Source organism: Hylobates moloch, unplaced genomic scaffold, assembly GCF_009828535.3.
Source record: "Hylobates moloch isolate HMO894 unplaced genomic scaffold, HMol_V3 SCAFFOLD_6, whole genome shotgun sequence".
Lineage (NCBI taxonomy): Eukaryota > Metazoa > Chordata > Mammalia > Primates > Hylobatidae > Hylobates > Hylobates moloch.
The window spans coordinates 51,066,261-51,090,203 of NW_026652281.1; the positions used below are offsets into that span (position 1 = coordinate 51,066,261).

Below are 23,943 nucleotides of genomic sequence, written 5' to 3' on the forward strand. Positions count from 1 at the left end.
CCTGTGAACTAGCAAAGCCTCCCCCAGTATCTTTGACCTCTGAAGTATTTCTTGAAATAATCAGTTTTACTCCTCACAAAGACCAAATACCAAGACAGCTCTGGGTAATTGGTTATATGAGACCATCAAGATAACATGGACCTATTCAGGGTCCCCATATATATACCAATCAAAAAGCTGACATAAATGAGAGGTTGAATTTCACTGTGCTTTATGGTTATGAGAGTTCACTTTGCATTGGCAAGGAAAAAGAGCAGTTTACTAGTGGTTTTTTCATAATGTTCTATAAAAATGAAGAAATGTACATTCCTGTAATCTGGAGATGGGATATTAATCAATTTTCTAGTTATTTTTCATGTAGTTCAACAGATGAGTTCCTATTAATGATTTCTTAAAGGCAGTGAAATATCAATAAACAAGTATCTAGGATAAAGTTCTTTTATTTTACTTGTATTTGTAAACTTTTGCCTAGAAACCATCTGAAGTTGCCTTTCCAACTCACCCTCTCAATAAATACATTGATTCAAACATCTCATTGGTCGCTTCCCAGTTGACAGTATATAAATTAGCACGGCAGCGGTTCATTCTTTTAACTTGTTCTTTCCCAGCTGAGAGTAAACAAAGTTGATGCTATACAGCCATTCATTCCTCCTACTGCTCTCTTCCAAGTTGAGGCTAAACAAAGCTGACACTAAACAGTCATTAGCTATTACCTCTGCGAAGTCAACTTCTTCCCAGCCTTTCTTCTTCATCCTCCCACACACCGTCAGAAACACTCCTGACAACAGCTTTGATCCTCTTTTGCCAATTCTGCATTTAGACCCTTCCAGTTCCTTCCACTCATTTCTCATTAGAATCTGAAAGGAGCTGTTGTCAGTCATTTCCCGTTGTTTTCATAAACTATTTGTTCTCCATATTAAGGCATTTAACTGTTTGATTCCAATTCTTTTTCATTTGATCTGTTTTATCTTAAATTGTACATTTTTAAGAATTAGAAAGTAAGTGAAGAAATTATTTCAGGATAGATAATCTCCCTAAATCTCAATCAAGATCCACTCCCTCTCTCAGTCACCTGATTCACTAGAGATGAGTAGTATAAGTCATCTCAGGCTTAGTTACTGCAGGCCTATTCTTTAAAGCCTGCATGTCTTGAACTGAAATCTCTGAGGACCTGGAGTTTCACTAACCTCACCTGCAGCCTCACCAACAGGCCCACTCTCCTGTTTCACTTACCCTAGCATCTTCCTCTAGAGCAAAGTACCTTATGGCAAAATGAGAGAGTTCCTTCTTGTTTCTAACTGAAGATGATTCTTCAATGTATCCATTATATTTTCTAACATTCTGCAGATTATTTTAATAAGTGGCCCCCACCTTCTTATCATTTTTATAACTGTAATGAGCCATCTAACAACAAAACTGTTACTGGAATTAAGATCTCAGCTCACTGCAACCTCTGCCTCCCAGGTTCAAGCAATTCTCCTGCATCAGCTTCCTAAGTAGCTGTGATTACAGGCATGTACCATCACACCCAGCTAATTTTTGTATTTTTAGTAGAGATGGGGTTTCACCATGTTGACCAGGCTGGTGTCAAACTCCTGACCTCAAGGGATCCACCCGCCTCGGCCTCCCAAAGTGCTGGGATTATAGGCGTGAGCCACCATGCCTGGCCAGGAATGAAATTTTTTTTTACCAGAAAAATTATCGTTTCCATCAACTTTTTCGATGCATTATGCATAAAATTATGGAAAATATACCACCTTGATTTCCCGTCCTGAAGAACTCTGTTCTCTCTGGAAGATTGGTAAGTGTGCTATTTCCCTGAGCCTTCTTACCATTGGGTGGTAAGTTTTGATCACTGAATATGTCAGTTGTATGTCATTTCTCATCCTCTGATTAGTACAGTCTGACAAGATTTGTAAAAACATCATTTTGGTTTTTATTGTAGTCATCTACCTTTGTTTGAATACTTTTGTTTTTGGTATATACCAACAGATGGTTGAGGTTTACAGTGAAATCTAATGTGAACTTTAGAATTTGTGCTAAAATAGACACACTATTCAGGGGTTTCTCAGGTTCTTCCATCTCCATCAGATGCTTCTTACATCAAATAAAGAATAGTAAGAAATAGTCGTTTTTCTAGACTATCTTACAATAGCATTTTAAGGTAAAAAGTCTTTATGGGCATTTAAGAAGGAAATGCATAAACAAAGGTTTAAGAAAACTTCTGCTGAAGGATTGAGCTTAACAGGAATGAAGAAACTATGCTATCTAACTGGAATGTGGTATAAGCCACCTTTCTTAGAATTCCTTTTTCATTTCTCAAAATACAACTCATTAAAAATCATGATATTTATTTATATGGACTCCTCTTCGTGAAGCTGTTTTGGAGCTCTCCATGAACATGCTCAATAGTTTGCTTTTTAAAGAAAAACCTTATGGAAATTGAAGATTAGTTTTCATTTTTCTTTCTTTCTTTCTTTTCTTTTTTTTTTTTTTTTGAGACAGTGTCTCACTCTTGTCACCCAGACTGGAGTGCAGTGGTGTGATCTCGGCTCACTGCAACTTCCGCCTCCCGGGTTCAAACAATTCTTCTGCCTCAGCCTCCTGAGTAGCTAGGATTACAGGCATGCGCCACCAAGCCCAGCTAATTTTTGTATTTTTAGTAGAGATAGGGTTTCGCTATGTTGGCCAGGCTGGTCTCAAACTCCTGACTTCAGGTGATCCACCTGCCTCAGCCCCCCGAAGTGCTGGGATTACAGGTGTGAGCAACTGCACTTGGCAAGAAGATTAGTTTTCTCAACAAATTCTTCCCTTTCATTGTAATTAGTATTAGCAGTGAACATCTTTGAATTCCTTATATTGATTTGTGTCTCTCATACTGATGAATGGATAACAATCAGATTGACTGTGGGAATAGAAGTGATTTGTTTGAAGACCATTGCACCCTTAGGAAACAAATGTATGAACTTACAGAAGGCTAAAAAATCTGTGATAATATTTGTGCTCTTTGTAATATAGGCATAGAAAAATGTATGTTAGAACTGAAAGAGAGCATCCAACTTAATCCCTTAATTTTACAGAAGAGGACTCTGAGCCCAAAAATGAGTGGCTTCTTTAAGGTTATATAGATAATGAACATGAAACCCTGGTCTTAATGATCCCACTTTCAGTGTTGCTTTCACCAAAATGCAACCAAAATATTTTTAAATACTGCTGGAATTATATTTAAGCATATAGAAATGCCCATTTATTGACTGAAATCCAAACATTTCTTTTTTTTTTTAATATTATCAGGCTTACTTCTTTGAGAAGTCCATATTATTTTTCTTGGTTCTCTAGTGGTGCTATTAAATATCTTGGTTTCCAATTCAATATCACATTGAAAGTACTTCATTTATACTTTGTGTCCAATCAATGGATAATAGCTTTTTTGTCCACAAAGCATCTAATTTCTGTTTTAGATGATAAACTCCTGGACAGCAAGGACATTGACAATTTCCTATTTGGTACAGCTCATATAAAGTGCACTTTGGGACCCTGTTTCAAGAAAATGTCTTAACATGAAGGGCTACTTCTTTCAAGTTCTTATCTTATACAATGTCTTTGCACTCTGGGGCAACGCTGTGTCTGTGTGGCATATACTCCCTGTGGGCATTTGCTAAGTGATAGTCATGATATGGTTTGGCTGAGTCCCCACCCAAATTTCATCCCTTTTTTTTTTTTTTTTTTAAGACAGAGTCTCACTCTGTTGCCCCAGCTGGAGTCCAGCGGCACAATCTCGGCTCACCGCAACCTCTGCCTCCCAGGTTCAAGCAATTCTCCTGCCTCAGCCTCCCGAGTAGCTGGGATTACAGGCATGCACCACCACACCCAGCTGATTTTTGTATTTTTAGTAGAGTTGGGGTTTCACCATGTTGGCCAGGCTGGTCTCGAACTCCTGACCTCAGGTGATCCGCCTGCCTCGGCCTCCCAAAGTGCTGGGATTACAGGTGTGAGCCACCACACCTGGAACCAAATCTCATCTTGAATTGTAGTTCCCATAACCACCATGTGTGGTGTGAGGGACCTGATGGGAGGTAATTGAATCATGGGGGTGATTACCCCCATGCTGTTCTCATGATAGTAAGTTCTCATGAGATCTGATGGTTTTATAAGGAGTTTTGCCTCTTTGCTTGGCACTTCTCCTTCCTGCTGCCATGTGAAGAAGGATGTGTTTGCCTCCTCTTCCACCATAATTGTAAGTTTCCTGAGGCCTACCCAGCCATGCTGAACTGTGTGTCAATTAAACCTCTTTCCTTTATAAATTACCCAGTCTTGGGTATGTCTTTATTAGCAGTATGAACTAATACAGTGAGTATAATAGGAATTATTATTATTCTAGTTCCATTCCATCTATTTCCTTTTATGAAGCCTGCTCTTCTACAAACCAGCTGAAGAAGCTGATCACATGGAAGGTATTTCATTTTTATATAGTCTTTAAAGGTCTACTTTCAGTTCATCATAAAATACAACCTAGTTATGGAATCTGAAAATTGGAAGAAACACTGGAAAACAATCTCTGTGGCTACCCTGGAAAAATATTTTAAGTAAAAGTTTGACAATCCTCAACAACCTCCTTCAACAAGTAACATTGGTTACAACAACTAAAATTAGTTATTTTATATCTGGTATAAATCCTTATTATGGAAAAGGAATCCTGTGACTTATATTTGTGTCTTCTATGGAAAGATTATTTAACAAAGTGTTATAGGTAGTATAGATCATGAATAGGTAGAAAGAGAATTTCTGTTTTCTTAAGATCTTTAAAGGCCAGGCATGGTGGCTCACGCCTGTAATCCTAGCACTTTCATAGGCCGAGATGGGTGGATCACTTGAGGCCAGGAGTTTGAGACCACCCTGGGCAACATGGTGAAACCCCCTCTCTACTAAAAATACACAAATTAGCCAGGTGCGATGGCATGGGCCTGTGGTCCCAGCTACTAGAAAGGTTAAGGTGGGAAGACCGTTTGAGACTGAGAAGTCAAGGCTGTAGTGAGCCCGGATCATGCCATTGCACTCCAGCCTGCATGACAAAGTGAGACTCTGTCTCAAAAAAAAAAAAAAAAAAAAAAAAAAAATGGATAAATCTAGGGACTAAATTAAGCCTTGCATTTGAATTCAGGAGCCACTCTTCTGGAAGCCAAGGCTTGTTGCCCCCATCAACCCTCCCAAATTTTAGTCACTTCTGTTGGGCAGGGGCAAGTAAAACGTGATGGACTGTCTTACAGCTTGCCTGGGAAAATTTGTTTCCCTATTTACCCTTCAAAGTGAATCATTCCCAAGGTTGACTTTAATTAATTCTGATGTAATTCACTTCCTTTCATTTAATAATTATTAAAAATTTCAGGGCAGGGTGCAGTGGCTCACGCCTGTAATCCCAGCACTTTAGGGGCCAAGACAGGATGATGGCTTGAGCCCAGGAGTTTGAGACCAGCCTGGGCAACATAGTGAGACCCCATCTCTACAGAAAATTTTAAAATTATCCAGGCGTGGTGGCTTGTGCCTCCCAGCTACTTGGGGTGCTGAAATGGGAAGATTGCTTGAGTCCAGGGCTCAAGCCCCTCACTTAAGTCAAAGCTGCAGTGAGTTATGACCATGCCACTGCACTCCAGCCTGGAGGACAGTATGAGACCCTATTAAAAAGAAAAATAAAACAAAGAAACAGGACGAGAAAATACATGTATGTTTCTTAAGGTAGTTATTAAAAGATTTTTTAAAAAATTGAGACAGGGTCTGACTTTGTCACCCAGGCTGGAGTGCAGTGGCACAGTCTGGGCTCACTGCAGCCTCGACCTTCTAGGCTCAATCCATCCTCCCACCTTAGCCCCCCAGGTAGCTGGGACCACAGGCATACGCCACCACACCCAGCTAATTTTTGTATTTTTTGTAGAGTTAGGGTTTCACCATGTTGCCCAGGCTGGTCTGGAACTCTTGGGCTCAAGCGAACTGCCCGCCACAGCTTCCCAAAGTGCTGGAATTACAGGCAGGAGAAACTGCACCCAGCCCCATAATCTTTATAGCACTCCTTTACCAAAGAAGAATTATACTGAAAATTTAGATTTATAGAGATTATACTGTTAACATATAGCTGGCAGTCCTGAGCTGGAAGCTCTCTTGTCATTCAGGAAATTTCCTGGAGAAATAACTTTCCTGATTCCATATTCTTGGGGGCAACACAATTGAAGATGGAGGGCCAGAAGAAATACTCAAGTCAGAAAGCTGCACAGCATTCAGACAAAATCTGGTTGGAGAGGAAAGCCGTTTTCATAATTTAGCGAGCTTCCCCAGCTAGCCTGTAGGTGGGTGTGTTTAACAGAAGAAAGCAATGGGAACCCGCCTGTCAGCCAGCCTTTCGAGCTAATTAGCTCAGCATACAACAAAGATAAGTGAGCCTGGGAAGAGGGCCCCCTGAGGGGTCTTTAGATTCTGGGAAATGTCTGATTGGCAGATGTTAAAAGGGATTCCTTGGTAATCCAGTGCATCAATGAGCTGCAGAAATTCAGCCCAGGACTGCAAGAATTCAGGCATGAGGACACTCTGTACAGGAGGCTCACACAGGCAGACCCAAGATGGACAGAACCTTGGAATCTCTGAGACACATCATTGCCCAAGTCTTGCCTCACAGAGATCCGGCTCTAGTCTTCAAAGACTGTAAGTACTGAAAGGGGAAAAGTTTTTTGACTTTTTAGAAAATAGTCCTAAACGTCAAGTCACATCCTATTTAAGTAAGATTTCTCCTAAATCTCTGCAGTCGTATGCTGTGTTCTAAGTGATATTTTAACTTGTTCCTGACTTCAGTCAGAAGAACGATTTCATTTCACCTACAGGCATTAGGCGCTGGGTTATTTTGTCAGTGATACATCTTCTTAACTATTTAGAAGTCTCTTCTACAATCCAAGACCTGCCTAAGACTTAATGAACTTTTTCTGATGCTTTTTAAGTAAAGCAAAGCTGACTGGAGCTGAGATTAAACCTAAAAATAATTTGGAAATGATACTAAAATACATCAATATTTGTTAACCTCTTTAATACTCCACAACACATATTAATTATGTTAATTCAAGTATCGTGTTTGTCTGAAAATTTTTGTTGCAAACCAGAATTAACAGTAAATCACCACTGAGCTTTTAAATTTTGATAACAGATCATAATGGTTTAGTTAAAAGGCCAATAAAATGAGATGCCTCCTAACCTCAGCAACACTCCCTGTGGGGACCCCCTGACCACCACCACCAATTTATACAGCATGGCAGTTATTTCAAAATCTTTTTTTAAATGATTTAAAAATAATTCAATCAAGATTTCCAATTCTAGCAATACTATTAAACCATTTGTCATATAACTTCGTTTCTGGAACCAATTTGATTTCCTGCTGCTGCAAAACAGACTATCTTCATGTTGTATCTTATCTACAGTGGGTTTCATATTACAAAGGGCTTCTGAAATAGAACTTTGCTATGGAACTGCCCAAAAGGTAAAATGCATATGGAATTTTTTTTAACTTCAATAGGTTACAGCTTTCCTCTTTGTGAATCTAGTTATGTTTGTCTCCATCAAAACATCAATGGTTTGAATTTTTGCTTTCTGATTGCTGAATAATGTTCCTTTCCAGATGTCCTCTTAGCTTAGATTTCTCATATGCATGTTGAGGAAAGAGGAATGTTAGGCCATTTAATTCTATAAATTTTTCCTCTTAGATGTTAAATTGTAACCAATCTGTCCTTTAAGGCATAAAGTGGAAGCCTTTTCTTTCCCTCTCTCTCTTTTTAAATATTGTCTTTAAGCATTTGCCAATAACTATGTAGATCTAATAAAAATCACTTCTCCACTACTCTAGCCTGGAGTCTATTCAGGTTTGTTATGTTTTTTAAGTAAAAAGGGAAGGAAAGAATGTCTCTCTCCTACAATAGAAGTGAATTCACTAGTGAGGGATAAAAGGGCTCCCGGGCTGCCCAAGCTTTGGATAAATTGTATAGGACCAGGGTTCTTATGCTGAGGGTTTAAATAGGGGAAGCAGTTAAAAAAAATAGGGAGGACATTTTTCACTGGCTCATTGAAAACTTAATAAGTTCAAATGCGAAACTGTGTAGCTCATTTTTTAGCCGAGCTAAATTGCTGCGATTGTTTACGGTTTAGAAGAGAAGATAGACTAGAAAAAGGATTACAATAAAGCATATATTAAGTTCTGTCATCCAGGACTTTGCAGGACTTCTTTTATATGGGAGAACAAATAAGTGTCCTGTTTTATGTATTTCATTCATTAACATAGAACCTATATTTGACCAGAGAGCATTGTCCGTTTACCCTAGAATGGACTGCTTCTCGGCAACTGCTTGCATGGCTTAATAGATGTGAATATTAAACTGCTGATTCTGTCCCTTCTTTTCTAATCTGAAAAATGACTAAATGACAGTAAGCCAAATGGCACATTTCTGTACCAGGAGTTTTCCTAACTTTAAAACATCCAACCACTTACCAATCTCGTGGAATAAGTGGGAATGGGCTTGCTTACTTTCTGCGACAGGACATTAAAAGTCTGTCTGGAGCCTGTGCCATTGCCCTGGCAAGCTGTAGGTGCTGCACACGCCAGAGTTTGGCATATGGACCCATTTTCTTTGGCATACCCATAAGTTGCTGCCACCACACTCCGATTGGCAGCCTGTAAAAAGCTGCCACCAGCCTTGAATGGCAGGTTCTGAGCAGTCCCCTCTCCTCCTAGTCACTCCTGGCTCCTCCTCCACTCTAACCTGCTCCAAGCTCTTTCTGCCAGGAGGAAAGAGCTGAGCACTTGAGCACATCACTGCCAATTCCTTAAGAAAAATTGCTACCTTACTTTCCTACAAGATGAACTCTGATCCAAGAATTTTTAAAACCCAGCCCAGTTGAACAAAAGAGTAAACACACACAAACACACAAACACACACACATGCACACACAAAACACTTAAATTTTTTCTAAATTTCTCTTCCATGAATGCAAACACAGTTTTTCTCTCTTCACTGTTTGGTTATACATAATGCAGGGAGTGTAAATGATCATGCAATTCATTTATTGCCCTCAGTTGGCTTTTGATTTGCTTAAAAACAAGCAATAGTAACTGAATTTTCTCTTCAAGTTGGTTAGAAAAAGCACCCAGAGAGTTTTCTGGTCTGAAACAGATGCACATGGGAATAGTTACGTTCATTTAAAGAAATAAAATTCAAATGCTTTCTCAGACAAGGAAGCTCTTCAAATGGTATTTTGCAATACATTAAACCTGTCATTTTGTTTTTTACAAGGCGTTCATCTGGCAATACTTGTGATTTGTTTCTTTTTTTATTTTCTCTTCTAGAAGGAAATAAATTCCATAACACATTTTTTTCCTTTTCCCTATTTCACATTTCATATGAAAAATAATGGAAAGAGGTTTTAAATAAGGTGGACTCCCGATTTGAAATTTGTTCATGTAAGCTGACACTGGACTGTTCTCCCCTGCATAAATGTCTCTATTTTAAAACAAGTAGCACTGGAAGTCTCCACACTACCAGGCAGAATCTCTGCAAAGTATAGCTTGTCTCCATATTGCCTTCCATTCTTGGCTTTGTGCAATATCCAATTTCGTTTCATGTGTCATGCATCACAACCAAAGCTGAGCTATCCTAAAAGCAGCCCCTGTCCACTCTTTTGAAGAAGTGTGTGAACTTACTATTCGTTTGCCACTGTTTGACAATTCCTTGTGCAACTTCTCAAAAGAAATCACCACATGACTTCAAGATAGCTATGCTTTCAGATCCTAATCTGAATATTAACTCTTCATATTACAAGAGCACAATACATTTATCTGCCATCTTTGGGCTCTTCCTTCAACCATTTAAAAGTAAGGCTAAGACGTCAAGTCCTCATCATGTGATAGGCACTGTACTAGAAACATTTATTCTTCACAGTAAGTTAGTAATGTAGGTACTATTGTTGTTAGAGGTGAGGAAACTGAGGCACACAGAGGTTAAAATGACGTGCCCAAGGTCACTCAAGGTCACCCAGCTAGTATGTGATAGAGCCAGGAATCAAATTCTGTCTTCCAACTCCTCACCTTGAAACACTATGAGACATTGCCTCTCAGAAGTGCTAGTTACCATGTCATTAATGTTGTGATAGCAGTACAGGTTGAGTATGCCTTATCTGAAATGTTTGGGACCAGAAGTGTTGTAGATTTCAGATTATTTTTGGATTTCAGAATATTTGCATTATATATACCTTAGCACCCCAAATCTGAAAATCTGAAATCTGAAATGCTTCAATGAACATTTTTGGAGTCTCATGTCAGCAATTAAATGTTCTGGATTTTGGAACATTCTGGATTTTAGGTTTTTGGATTTGGGATGCTCAACTTATATCTCTTAGGAAAACAGAGGGGAGAAAAAGAAACTCTACCAGGAGCACAGTGGGAGCCCATTAAATAATCACATTTAACAGAAGTGTGACAAGAAAGTGGTGAGGGGAAGATAATTTTTGATGAGATAGAACAGCTTGTCCAAAGACAAATTGGGCAATACAAGAACCATGTGCTGAGGGAGGCAGAGACAGACTGAGGAGGCAGGTTGGGTCATGCTGACATGCCAGCAATAGGGAGCCATTGGAGTTAACAGTGATCCTAAATTAGTTCTGGAAGTTTATGGCCTTATGTTGCATTGGGGAAAAGTTTATATTGACATCGGTTGGAGGCACACATCCGAATACCTAAGTTAGGGAACACTGCAGCTTTTTCTTAGCAAGAAACCATTTGCCAACTCAGACAAGATGCAAGATTTGTAAATGTCAAACATGCCTATGAAGAGAAACCACTTTCACTGACTGAAGGCCAAAATCAGGGGAAACTTTCTCAAAAGGATGGTTTAAAAAGTATCTTAATTGTCACTGTAGCCACGAGAATGAGTTGGTTTCTAGCATTGACTTATGAAGTGACATGTAAGATTTCACTGATATTTTTTCCCAAATTTTATAATGAAAAAGTAAGACGGATCCTTTACTAAGCGTTGAAAAATTGAAAGCAAATTTCTCACATATTTGAGGTGCACTAACTCTTCCATTTGGGAGAACATTTTTCTGCATGAAAGGTTTTATTTATATCAGATAGGTGAATACTTTACTTCAAAGAGTACGTTTTTTACCCTTTGGAAAAACTGGACCAGACTACAGGGCTATTAAAAACATCTTAGTAATCATGAATCTAGCTATATGCAGCATGAGAGAGCAAGAATCCTCAGGAGTCAAGTACTTTATCCACCATGCTTTTTAGTACAGTTATGTGAAATCAATAAATTTGATGATAAATTTATAGTTTTCACATTTCACAGAAAGGAATGGAGTAGGATGTAAAGGCTGAAGATTCTTCTGCAGTAAAATCCCTATATATATTGCATTGCATTCCACCACCCCTGAAAAAATACAGTTTAAAACCACAAAAAAAACAGCCAAACAAAAATAAACCCTATAGTGCTTGCTAGCTTATTTTAAAATAATGAGTGCATCTTCATTACAGGAATTTGAACTCTGCTAATTTTAGTATCTAAACTGTGGATGTCTGTTTGACTGAAGCCTATTCAAATGCTAATTTTACTTTATTTATCAGAGGGCCTATTTTTATTTGAATTTATACTAAGGAAGAAATGTAAGTTTTAGTACAGCTATCGATGGCATAAGAGCTGGTTCCTTTTTTTTTTTTTTTTTTTGCAGTAAATATACTTTTGACAGAGTTTAAAGTCAAATGTATAAAAGTCTCAACCCCAGAAGACGGGTTCTTAAAATGGAAAAAATAGGTAGCTTCTTGATCACTTTATGGCTACATCTGTCCTAGTACATTTATTTCTCATAGATAAGTAAGATTTAACAGATCAAAATAAATATGATAGACACCTATCCTGTGAGATCAAAGCTGGGACCTCTTCATTGACTGCTCTCCCATCTCACCAGAGGTTTTTGGTGGTGGTTGCTGTTGTTTTTAACAGTTAAGATTTGTTAGTCTGAACTCAATTTTAACAACTTCTGAAACTCATGTGTTAAGTTACAGCCCATAATAGGATACAGATGCATAAGGGTGAGTTTCTAAGTTATGATCTTCTGTTTAAATGACACGGTTTTACTGATTATGTGCTACAGATTGATTTAAGAAATGTAAGACGACTTTAGAAGCCTTTCATAAAAGAATCTTCTTTTTGTAATAGATTTCATATTGACGTTTTAACCCCAAACGCTCTTACTTCTTTTCCTCCATGTTCAAATGCCCATGTAAGTTTAGTCTGTCAAGGTAGTTAAAACATTTCTATTTTAAAAGAAAAAAAAATCCTATTGAAAGATAAATATTGACAAAATAGACAATTATTACACTCCCCATAGTTCTTTATATTTTTTTCTCTGGTGTCCATGAAATGTTTGAATTATGGTTTTGGTTTTTTTTTCCTCCTGCGATGATAATCAGTTGATCCCTATTTTGATCTCATCCCGTTAAGCAGCTGTGAGAAACCATCATTTCGTCACCACTCCTTTGGCACTTATGGCCTGTGCTATTTAGTTTACATTTCCCTCATGTGGCTCTGTACTAAGTGTTATGGCTTCACTGTGGTGTTTTTGTCCACACCTAAGTTGTAAGTTCTAGGAGGGCAGAGCTGTACCTTGTACTTTTCTGTAACCCCCAGGTAACTCCCACAGGGACACACACCTAGCAGGTGCACAATCAGACATTTTTGGATTGCCAATGGTTGATTTTTCTTCCTCACATAAAGGGGGTAAGATTCTCCCCATTGTCAGGTGTTCTCCTTTACGATGAAATAAACTGTGCCAAGACCCTTTTAAGCCGTTTATCTTCTGACTCCATTATCACAGGCTAATTACATGCAGGGTTAAGTTGATAGCCAGATGATACAGAAGACAGCATCAAGAAAGTCAGGGCTCTAAAGAAACACACCCACTCGCCTAGAACTCTGCCTTGGGTTGGCCCTATCACGCTCTCTCAGAATCATTCCATATGCCATGTTGGTACAATGGCTTAAATTGCCCATCCTTACATTCATCCATTGGATCTACCCCCGACTGTGAGTCACGAAAGTCATGCATGCACCATGCTCTTTAGAGCCAAACTCTGTGCCTTGTACATAAACCCTGGTTAGATAGCTGTGGCAGGATCTTGAGCATTCTTATAATGACTGTTTCCAGGGAAGGAAGATGCATTATACAAAGCCACTTTTTACACTTATTTGACCATTTTGACTAAGAAGAACTGATCAGCAAAGCAACCAGCATGACTAATCCTTTATTGATTGTCTAAAATCATTGGTCCTCAAAAGTCTCTTTTTTTTATTTTTATTTTTATTTTTTATTAATTTTGAGACAGAGTCTGGCTCTGTCACCCAGGCTGGAGTGTAGTGGCATGATGTCAGCTCACTGCAAACTCTGCCTCCTAGGTTCAAGGGATTCTCCTCTCTCAGCCTCCCAAGTAGCTGGGATTACAGGGGCCCACTACCGCACCCAGCCAATTTTTGTAATTTTAGTAGAGATGAGGTTTCACCATGTTGGCCAGTCTGGTCTCAAACTCCTGACCTCAAGTGATCCGCCCACCTCGGCCTCCCAGAGTGCTGGGATTACAGGTGTGAGCCACTGCGCCTGGCCTAAAATCTCTTTTAAAGACAGTGCAATGTCATTACCCAATAGAATGTGAGAAAGATATGTACTTTCTGATTGAATAAATAGGGTACATCAGGCTTCTATTTTATGCAGCTTTTGAGATTGAATGACATCATCTGACCCAATGTGCACGTATAAACCACGTATGTGAAATCAGGCATGCTGCTTAAGTATGGTATACTTCATAACTTTTTGTATTTGTGATTCCCTCTTATACCTTCATTAATTTTTCCCCTCCTTCCTTAAAAAATTATCCTGTGCTTCCAAATATACATAAAATAAGTGTTATTTAAATTTTCCCCTAAAAGGATTTACAGTTCATCGGTTTTAAATTCTAAAGGTGAAAATTAAACAAAAAAGTATGATATCCCTTTTGCATGTTTTGCAGAGTCTCCTGAGAGGTTAACTTTGTAAAACAACCTGAAGGATCATAATTTCCTTAGGAAAATGTTTGGGGTAAGGGGTGGGAATGAAAGAAGAAGAAGAAAAAAAAGCAAACAAAAGAAGAAACACAACCAGCTTTCCAGTTGCTGAAGAGTTAAGCTCTGACCTGGGAGCGTTACCAAAGGAAAGTCCCTCTGCTGGGAACAAAGCAAGACTCCAAGCTGTCTCAGTCCTGCTGTGTGCTGTGGCTACCTTTGAAAGTGTCTACACAAAAGAAAAAGGGGCCCGAGATTCCTACATGTTGTACCCTGTGTGTCCACAAGATTCCATTAGCCTGGCCAAAACTTGGGAAAGGCTGAGTATAGTTATAAACGACTAGACAGCAACTCTGTTTGTCAGTGTCCTGGGGTTCAGCTAAGCCCAGCACAAAACCCAAAGGTACTGCATTTTTAAACTCATTTTGATGAATGGTAAATCAGCGTCACACCTTGAGCTTGCCCTTTAAATTGTTTAGGGATCCTTTTCCTGTTGTTCCTCAAGAAAACTAGGAAATAACATTGGTAAAAAACAAGTTGTACATGATTGAATTGCTAAAATACAAAATGCTAATTAACTTTATTTAAAAATATCACCTGCTAGGGATAATTTAATTAAAGGTTATATTAAAATATTACATAACATAAATCCATCTGTTGAGAGGCAGATAATCAATTTAGAAATATGGCGTCTGGGCACAGTGGCTCACGCCTATAATCCCAGCACTTTGGGAGGCCGAGGCGGGTGGATCACCTGCGGTCAGGAGTTCAAGACCAGCCTGACTAACATGGTGAAACACTGTCTCTACTAAAATACAAAAATTAGCTGGGCGTGATGGCAGACGCCTGTACTCCCAGCTACTGGGGAAGCTGAGGCAGGAGAATCGCTTCAACCCGGGAGGTGGAGGGTGCAGTGAGCTGAGAAAGCGCCATTACACACCAGCTGGGCGACAAAAGTGAAGCTCCATCTCAAAAAAAATAAGAAAAAGAAAAAAGAAATATGGTAATTATCTTGAAAGCCTCTTAATGATTTATCCTTAAATGGCAGCCTTTCCAATTTGTCTTTGTTTTTTACAAGGGAAATTCTACCCAGCTAGAATATTTCCTACGTAAGTCTTAAAGAAACTTGTTCTTTTTTTCTGTCAAATTTATAATGGATTTTTAAGATCCCTTTTTGTGGACAAATGACTGTCTTCTATGCAGGACTTGTGTCATATTAGGTAATTGAACTGAGCAATGAACTATATTGTTTCTACTTTCCTGAAGCATACACTGTTATGAAAATTAATTTAAAATAAAATTAGCTCCTCATGATAGTTTTTGCTAGGAGCAGGTCTATTGCCTTTAGCATCCATTGGAAAGAGAACAATTGGGACCAAAAAAATCCACGTTTTCAAATTTTGAGACACGTAGCATTTTATCCATTTATTTTCTGGCTATTAGGGAGTTCTGACTTTACCAGTGAATGTTATCAAAAGATCTCTCTCTTTTCTATTCCTGAAGTCTGCCCCTATCTTGGAAATAAATAGCACAATGTGTTCAATTAGAGAATCTTCAGGTTGTAGACGATTTCTGGACTATTTAATGCCTTAGTTTCCAATACAGGAACAGTTTGTTTCAAAGATACAATATGAAAACATATATTCATGGCTTTTCTTTTCTTCCTCTACCTCCTCCAGTCACAAATAACAGCCAACACTCTAGTTACTTACTATGTGTGAAGTTCTTTTCTGAGCATTTCCCATTTTAAGCCTTACAGCACCCCTGTGATGTAGACACTACGTTCCACGGATGAGGAACTGAGGCATGGGGTGGTTAGATATCTTGCAGTGATAGAAACAGGATTCAAACCCAGACAGTCTGGCTTCAGAGAACAGGCTTTTAACTACTAAGGAAACTTCCTGTCTGTTGATAAAAAGTGGAGAGACAAGATTCAGTGCATATTTTATTGTGTAATGAACTCATGCCTGTATCTGAGGACACTTCTATAACAAACCCTGTAATCCACAGAGCATTTAAACTCTCTACATCTCAAACTTTCCCTATGAAAACATAGATCACATATCCTTATTGGCATCCTCATTGTCCAATCTGTGAAAATAAAAATACAATTTTATATATATTATATATATATATATATATAATATATACATACACACACACACACACACACACACACACACATGATAAGCCCTGAGTGTTGAGTATAATGCCCTCTGGGTGTCCAATTATTGATGTCCTTCTCTGAAGGGGTTTCATCTCCTTCCAGGCTGCAGAAAGAAGACTCTTTTGCTTACTCATCTCCTACCCACTTCTAGTGGGTTTTTCTGCCCAGGCTCCTCTCAGAGAAATGTTCTACCTTGGGCTCACCCAGATACACAAGAGCAATCACACATTCTCTCTGGGGATCCGGGCCCTTCCTTGTGGCTCCACCTCTTCATGGATGGAGCCACCACAGGCAGCACAGCACCTTTGGCAAGGGCAAAGGACAAGGGACTCTGTTCCTACCCTTCTCTCCTGCTTGGGTAAAGCTGGGACACCAAGGCAATGGGGTTCACGTCCAGTTATTAAAAGAAGCTAAGTCCTCTCACCCTGTCTCTTGTCAAATCATATCCCTTCCTACTGGCACTCTTTCCTATTGCTCCCTACACAGTTTCTCAGTGGGAGTATCATTATTTCTCTCCCTTCACCCATCCCTCCCTCAACCTCATTCCTCTGAGAAGGGTTCAGCTTAGGCCTTTTTCCTACACAAATTTTTCCTGACCTTTCCAGCCCACATTCATCTACTCTTCCCCTTGCATTTATTTAATTATTCTGCCATAAATTTTACATTTTACATGTCATTTTAACATCATCTCTGTTCCACAATTTAGCACTCTAATATTTTGTTCACTAATTACATGATGAATATATTATTTCTCCAGTCAGATTGTAAATCTCTATGGGCAGAGACCCGTCTTGGATTTTTCTATTACTTCATAGCATCAAAGTCAGGGTCAGCACATAGACATGCCAGTGCCACACTGCAGGTTAATTATGGTGTTCTGTTCCACTGATCCCATATGGTATTTTTCAATTCCTTCCAACAGAGTGCTTCAGGCAGTCAACATCAATCAATTAGTGTTGGCGTCCAAGACAAACAGACTTATTATCCCTGTTCAGGACTTTGCTAAGCACTAGTTCTTGTGAAGATACAACCCAAGTGAGTAGGCAGCCAGCAACCACGTTTCTACCCTGACCACACTTCATCTCTCTCTACCCACTTTGCCATCTCCAGCTGAGACATGGTTGCCACCAACACACCCATGTTGTGTGAACACCATGGTGGTCTATCCATGAAACCTCCTATTCCAGAATTAAGTCCTGACCACGCTGTGGATCACAGTGACTTCACTTACTTTCTACATGTTCGCTCAATTGCACTAGAGCTGTTTAGACTATGTCGAGGTTTCTTAGATTCCAAATGAATTCAATGACTGCTTCTAGGTGAGTATCCAGCCTGTGCTGGATACCAAGGAGGCTACAGAGAAGAATGAGCCAGAGTTGCTGCCCTCTAGAATCCCAGTGTGCTGTGAGTTAAATAACAGAAAACTGTATTCTGTAAGATGAATTGTTACTACAAGGCATTTCGTTCCTCTGGCCAGAAGGAAGTACAGCCAAGTTTGACTGGATACATTTAGCCAGGAGCACCACATCCATTTTATTAGCATGGTTTAAAGGAGATTAAGTGCTAAGACATAGGGCCGCTCATGGAATAAGAGTTCAGAAAAAGAGGCACACGTGGGTAGGAGCCAGTGAGTAAGACACAATGGAGGAGGTGTCATTTCCCCTGAAGTGTGGGAGTAAACTGGATAGAAGGAAGGGAGGGGAGGGACACAACACTCAAAATAGGAGGGAGAACTTGAACGAAGGTACAGATAACAAATAAGCAACATGTGTTCAGGGAGGTGTAATGAGACTGTCCAGGCTGAATGAAGCCAATCAGGAATTTCTGCTGGAGAGGGTCAAGGGTTAAATAACCAAGGTGTTCCATGTTGCTGGATGTCTTCATCAGTTAACTGGGAAAGCCTCAATGCTGAACTTTATAATAAAAAAAAAGGAAGCTTCAGGAAGGGGAAAATGAAAACCTCACTTACAAGAGACTTGCTTGGGGATCTAATACTACTCTGAAAACCCTGTTGTGTTCAAATTTCAAAATACAGTGAAGAAGAAAGTAGCCACACTCATGTCTATAAACTACATGGCACATTTTCTTGTTATTGAAACACAAAATATTTAAAACTCCTGTAGGGGCCTATCACCGTGTTAGAGAAAGCAATTAGGGGTAGTAGAATGAAATTAAGAAGCTCGATCTGCAAAGTCAGTTCAGAGGTACACTACTTTCTTTACTGTCCGCAGTTCTAAGCTGATAGAAATCATAAAAGGGAACTGGATTTCATGCTATTATTAATATCCCTCCTAACACTTCTCTCTCCTTCTACTTCTTACGTCCCTTGCCTCAGCAAGGGATTTGATATTCTGCTTCTTTATTGTAACTTTATCAGTTAAACATCAGTTACCTTGACAAAAGCAAACCCAAAAGATGATTTGCAAAAGTTAAAGGCAGAACCAGAAGTGTTGCTCAGCTCATCCTTAATTCAGGGTCAGCCCAACTGCTACCCCTCTGCTTTCTCCAGAGCTCCAGCTTAGGAGTCACTGCTTCATGTGTCCAGTGTCTAGATTCACTGTATGACTGATTTATCTTGTCCTGGCTGTGGATAAAGTCCCTTCCCTTTAGTGTCCACTGGGAGAGAGTAGAAACTTTTCAAAAAGAACTTTACCAAACTTTTGGAGAAACAATGCAAAGCCATAGATAATGCATTTTCTTCTGTAGCTTCCTGACCCTGAGGTGGAAGGCAGAACCAGGCAGAGACCTGGCCTTGCCAGAAGGCTCATGTCCCTCTACCAGGGAAACCAAGCCCCTCAGCAATCTCTGTCATTGAGTCTTATTTCTCTTGAGGTCCCTCCTTTGTTCTTTGAAAGAAAGGGCTGGAATGAGAGGCTCAGTCACAGCCCCTCCTGAGCCAGTCTGTGGGTATTTACACCATCGCTTAAACCAGAGCAGTTGGCTGAAGACTGATGATAAGGATGTCTGTTTACATGCACATGGACTGCTCATTCTGTATGACAATTCCAAGCTGGAAACATGTCATATGACTTGTTTGAAAATGTGCAAATAAAGTATTTTCTTTCACTTGACTTTGTCAAGAACAAATGTCAGAAAAATGGCTCACGGAAAAAGGTAAATGAAGTAATTCTTGGGAAGGCTCTCATGCCTACACTACCAACAGCCTCACAAATGCAGCCTATCTTCTATACTTTTGATAACATTCAAATACTTGACTAACATTTATTATGTTTCTACTATGTTCCAGGGGTTGTGGGGAAATGATATGATTCTTTCTCTAATGAGCATTGTCTATATTACAGATAGACAGCATGAAAATGACTTAAGTTCTATTATACTACGGAGTATCTCAGGATAAACCAAGAACATGGACTATAGAGGCAAAACTAGGTGAAAAATCCTAGGTCTAAGACTTAGTAGCTGTGTGATTACACCTTCAACTTCTTTTTTTTTTCCTTTGTAGGATGTGGATGATAATACCTATTTCAAGGGGGTGCTGTAAGGATGAAATGGGAAAATGCAAATAATAGGTACATTAGGAGGATAGGAGTGGTCACTTCTTCCTACAGCAAGGCCTCTCAAATTTTAACATGCACCAGTTTTTTTTTTAATCTTGTTAAGAAGCAGATTATATTTCAGAAGTCCTAGGGTGGAGCCTGAGATCCTGCATTTTTAACAAGTTCCCAAGTGATATCCATGATGTTTCTTGGGGGTGGGGCGTGCACTTTCATTAGCAAGGGCTTTGAGATTATTTTGTTTTTGTTTTTGAGAAACTGATCTGGAAGCACGTCTTGAAAAATAGTAGGTACCATTCGAGAAGACAATAGACAGTGGAAAGAAGGGCATTCCAGGAGGATGAATGGAAGTACTGGCTTTTGAGAAGCATAAGAAGCATAGGAGTGAGCAACCTGAAGGGTGAACTTGGGGAGAGGAGGTTAGGACAAGAGAGAATAGTGAGACATAGGGTCTTCTATGCCTTGCCAAGGAGTTATTCATTCCATAGTTAATAAGGGACCCACAGAAGGACTTGAAGATGTGAGTGATTTGATCGGCTATGAGATTCAGTGATATTACCCTGAAAACAGTGGGAGTATAGGTTGGATGGGAAGCTGGTTGGAGTCAGGAGGGTATTGTGGTATGCTTGATGAGATACAGTGAGCATGAACCAATGCAGTAATGGCAGTATAGACTGAAAGAAACTGATGCTGATTGGAGACATCAGGATATGAAACTGACAAAACTTGGGCATTTATTAGATATTGAAAGAGGAAATTAAGTTTAAGGTTTATGCCCAGTTTCTGATTTAGGTAACTAGGTAGATGATAACAGCACTTTTTTTGTAACTCAGGAGAAAGAAAAGTAATTCAGGAGGAAGAGAAGAGTTTATGAAAAAGAAAATGAGTTGAGTTTGAAAATATGTTGAGTTTTTGCAACATCCAAATGGCAGTGTCTGATAACAAAATTGGAGATGCAGGAGAATAGTTTGGGAGCTGTCTGTGTATATTATGGTGGGTTCTGTCATTCAAGGAGAATAGCTGGAAGAGACCCAAGAAGAGACAAGACAAGATTTCCATGTTAGCCAACGTGAGTAGTGAGCAGAGGAAGAGAAATCCACAAAAGACACCAAAGAGAAATGATTAGGAAGAGATGCAGACTGAGGAGGAAAAGCCTAGGAAAACAAGGTTTCTAGAAGAAAGTTATCAGCTTTGTCAAACACAGCTAAGAAGTCAAGTAAATAAGGACTGAAAACCAGGAATTGGTACTATTTGTAGGAATTTCAGTGGAATAATGTAGAGGAAAGCCTACATTACTTGCAGTGGGTTAAAAATAAATGGAACATAAGGAAGCAGAGATAGTCAATGTGGAATATTCTTTCTAGCAGTTTGGCTATATTGGGAGCATTTTAATAACTAGGAGCCAGACATAGTTCCAAGATTGAGTGTTTCATTTAATTGATTGATTCATTCATTCATTTATTCATTTAACAGTTGTTTTGAGCATACTTTTGGCTGCTGGGAAAGAGTGAACAAGGAGGGAACTTTTAAAAATAGGCCATGGGAGTGACTAAGAGACCAATTTCCAGGAAAAGCAGCACAAATTCATTTGAGACTGCAAGAAATAAGGTGGAGCTGAGCATTTGTGCAGATGGGTCCCTAGACATAGGGATGGATATTGCACACTTGGTAGCTCAAGTTTATTCTGTAACATGAAAGGCAGGATCATTGGCTGGGCACTGAAGGTGCAACTGCACCTAGAGATTAACTACGTATTGATTGACGCCTATTCTCAAACTTGGGTGATTTTCTTCAGCAGCTCTTGACCCTCTGCTCGTATTTTCTTTGAAATTGTCCACTAACCTTGTTGATGCTACCCCCAAAATAAAGAAGGATGTGTTTCATAAATAGAGCATTTTCTGATCTACCAATCTTTGGAATTCCAAACGGCAAGCTGGCCTTCTTCCCTCTGCACTTCATTTGTCTGGTTTTCGAGTTGACAAGAACAGATATAGATAGAAAGATGGATCATGTGTCTGTATGTATACATATTGCACTCTTGGCGGGTGATGACATCTATGAGATCATCAGAGAAATCTTACAAAATTGCAGAATGAAAAATTTGAAAACTTCAACTTTTATTCACATAGAAATCTGACTTAGTGCATACCTTCAAACTCTTTAATCCCAAGAGCTTTACATGCCAAAATTCTTGTGTTCATTTTCCCTAGATTATCATGCATTTTACCTAGATTATCATGGGTCCTCAACTTCCTACTCTACTTCTCAGCTAAACACCAGTCAACAACTGACTGACAAAGTAGGAGGCTAATAGTCCTTGTTGACAAGAAGAGCAACAGGCTACTGGCATTAGTTACAGTCTTCAATCTTTAGGACATCTCTGCTGACTTCTGGAGGTCAGCTGCAAGCAGAGACTCAAGTCAGCTAGCTCATAGATATTTGTTTCCTCAGGGGTGGGAGGGAAAGGAGGAGAGTAGGGGACAGAAAAATAGTTTAGAAAATAAAAGTTCTAATTCTATTTTCAGTTACATCAACTAGTAGAAAATATTATTTCAGGCTGGGTGCGGTGGCTCACGCCTGTAATCCCAGCACTTTGGGAGGCTGAGACGGGAGGATCACAAGGTCAGGAGATAGAGACCATCCTGGCTAACAATGAAACCTTGTCTCTACTGAAAATACAAAAAAATTAGCCAGGCGTAGTGGCGGGCACCTGTAGTCCCAGCTACTTGGGAGGCTGAGGCAGGAGAATGGCGTGAACCAGGGAGGCAGAGCTTGCAGTGAGCTGAGATCATGCCACTGCACTCCAGCCTGGGCAACTGAGCAAGACTCCATCTCAAAAAAAAAAAAAAAAAAGAAAAGAAAGAATATTATTTCAAACATTTTCAAAAAAATTAAAAGGCTCTGTAATGACCAATTCTCAACTTGACCATTCAATATGTATTTTATTGATTAATTCAAGTATCCCCTCACTACTCTTAACATTTTCCCAATTTCTTTCCCAAATCATTTCTTAAATTACTAAACACTGCAGTTTTTAAATATACACAGGCAACCAGTTCCTTAGGAGTTGCCAGAATTTGCCTGAACTATACACCATGAAGTTGATCAGTGACCTGTATAGGAGGTGCAGACACCCAGTGCTCTAGTAAACAGCTTAGAAAGCGGCTATACAATGATTTTGCCTCCAGATCACACTCTGAGATACTCCAGACTCTCTGAAAAATGTCACTGTCCAGAATTTTAAAGCAGATCCAAGAATATATTCAGGATAATGGCAAAGGGCATAGGTGCCATGTTACACAAAACATGTTTGAAAGAGCAAAATTTAATCTAGAACTTGAAAAAACATGAGTGTTGTCTGTTTAGTGTACTTTTCATATGCAAGTGAGAGATGCCACTTGAAAATGGCTTAAGGAAAAAGCAGATGGGTTGGTTAGATAATTTCAAGTCCAATCAAGGATCCTGGATTATGGGCATAGCTGGAACCAGGAGCTCAAACTATGTCGTCAAAACTTAGCCTTCCTCCATCTCTTTACTGAACCATTCTCTGGGCTTTCTTCTCAGCCAGATTTTCCTCTTGCTCGGGCAGCACCATGCTTACCTCCTACCGCTCCAGAAACCCCACTGAAAAAAGGAAAGTTTCAACATTTTCAACACATTCATTGTCCCTAAATGGCTTGGTTATGGCCAAATTCCCACCTGCACCCCTAGAGACTACATGATTCTTCAGGGAAAATATCGGTGCTATTTCCACAAACAGGGAAGTGAATGCCAGGCAAGCAAAACAACAGATGTCCTATACTGCTTTCAAACAAGTAGTGGGCTCCCATGTGGATAAGGAAATAAACTTTTTGAGGCCTCAGAAATGAGAAGTAGACCCTCTGCATGAACCTTACAAGAAAGCAGATTTCAGTTCACTCCTACAAGGACCTTTTCACAGAACCATTAGCAGTTGAAATAGGCTGCCTCAGGTTGTGGCAAGTACTAGTTCCTTCCACATGTTCAGGTACAGGCCAGCTGGGCAGCTGTCAGGAATGCTGGCAAGGACTTCCTGCATTAGGCAGGGCTTTGCCTACATGACCTATAAGGTCACTTTTGACTCTACGATTCTATTATCCTTGTTAATTTCTACAATTTAATTTGCAGT

The 23,943-nt window shown here is 39.5% G+C and overlaps 1 protein-coding gene across 1 annotated transcript in view; it reads left to right on the plus strand.

The window, feature by feature from the left end:
* The first annotated feature begins 6,575 nt into the window (after window positions 1-6,575).
* The window catches only part of LIX1 (limb and CNS expressed 1), a 50,766-nt gene continuing 33,398 nt past the window's right edge, over window positions 6,576-23,943 (plus strand). The window contains exon 1 of the mRNA XM_032156762.2: window positions 6,576-6,690. Coding sequence (XP_032012653.1) covers window positions 6,609-6,690 — 82 coding nt within the window. The 5' untranslated portion in view covers window positions 6,576-6,608. The remainder of the gene's footprint in view (window positions 6,691-23,943) is intronic.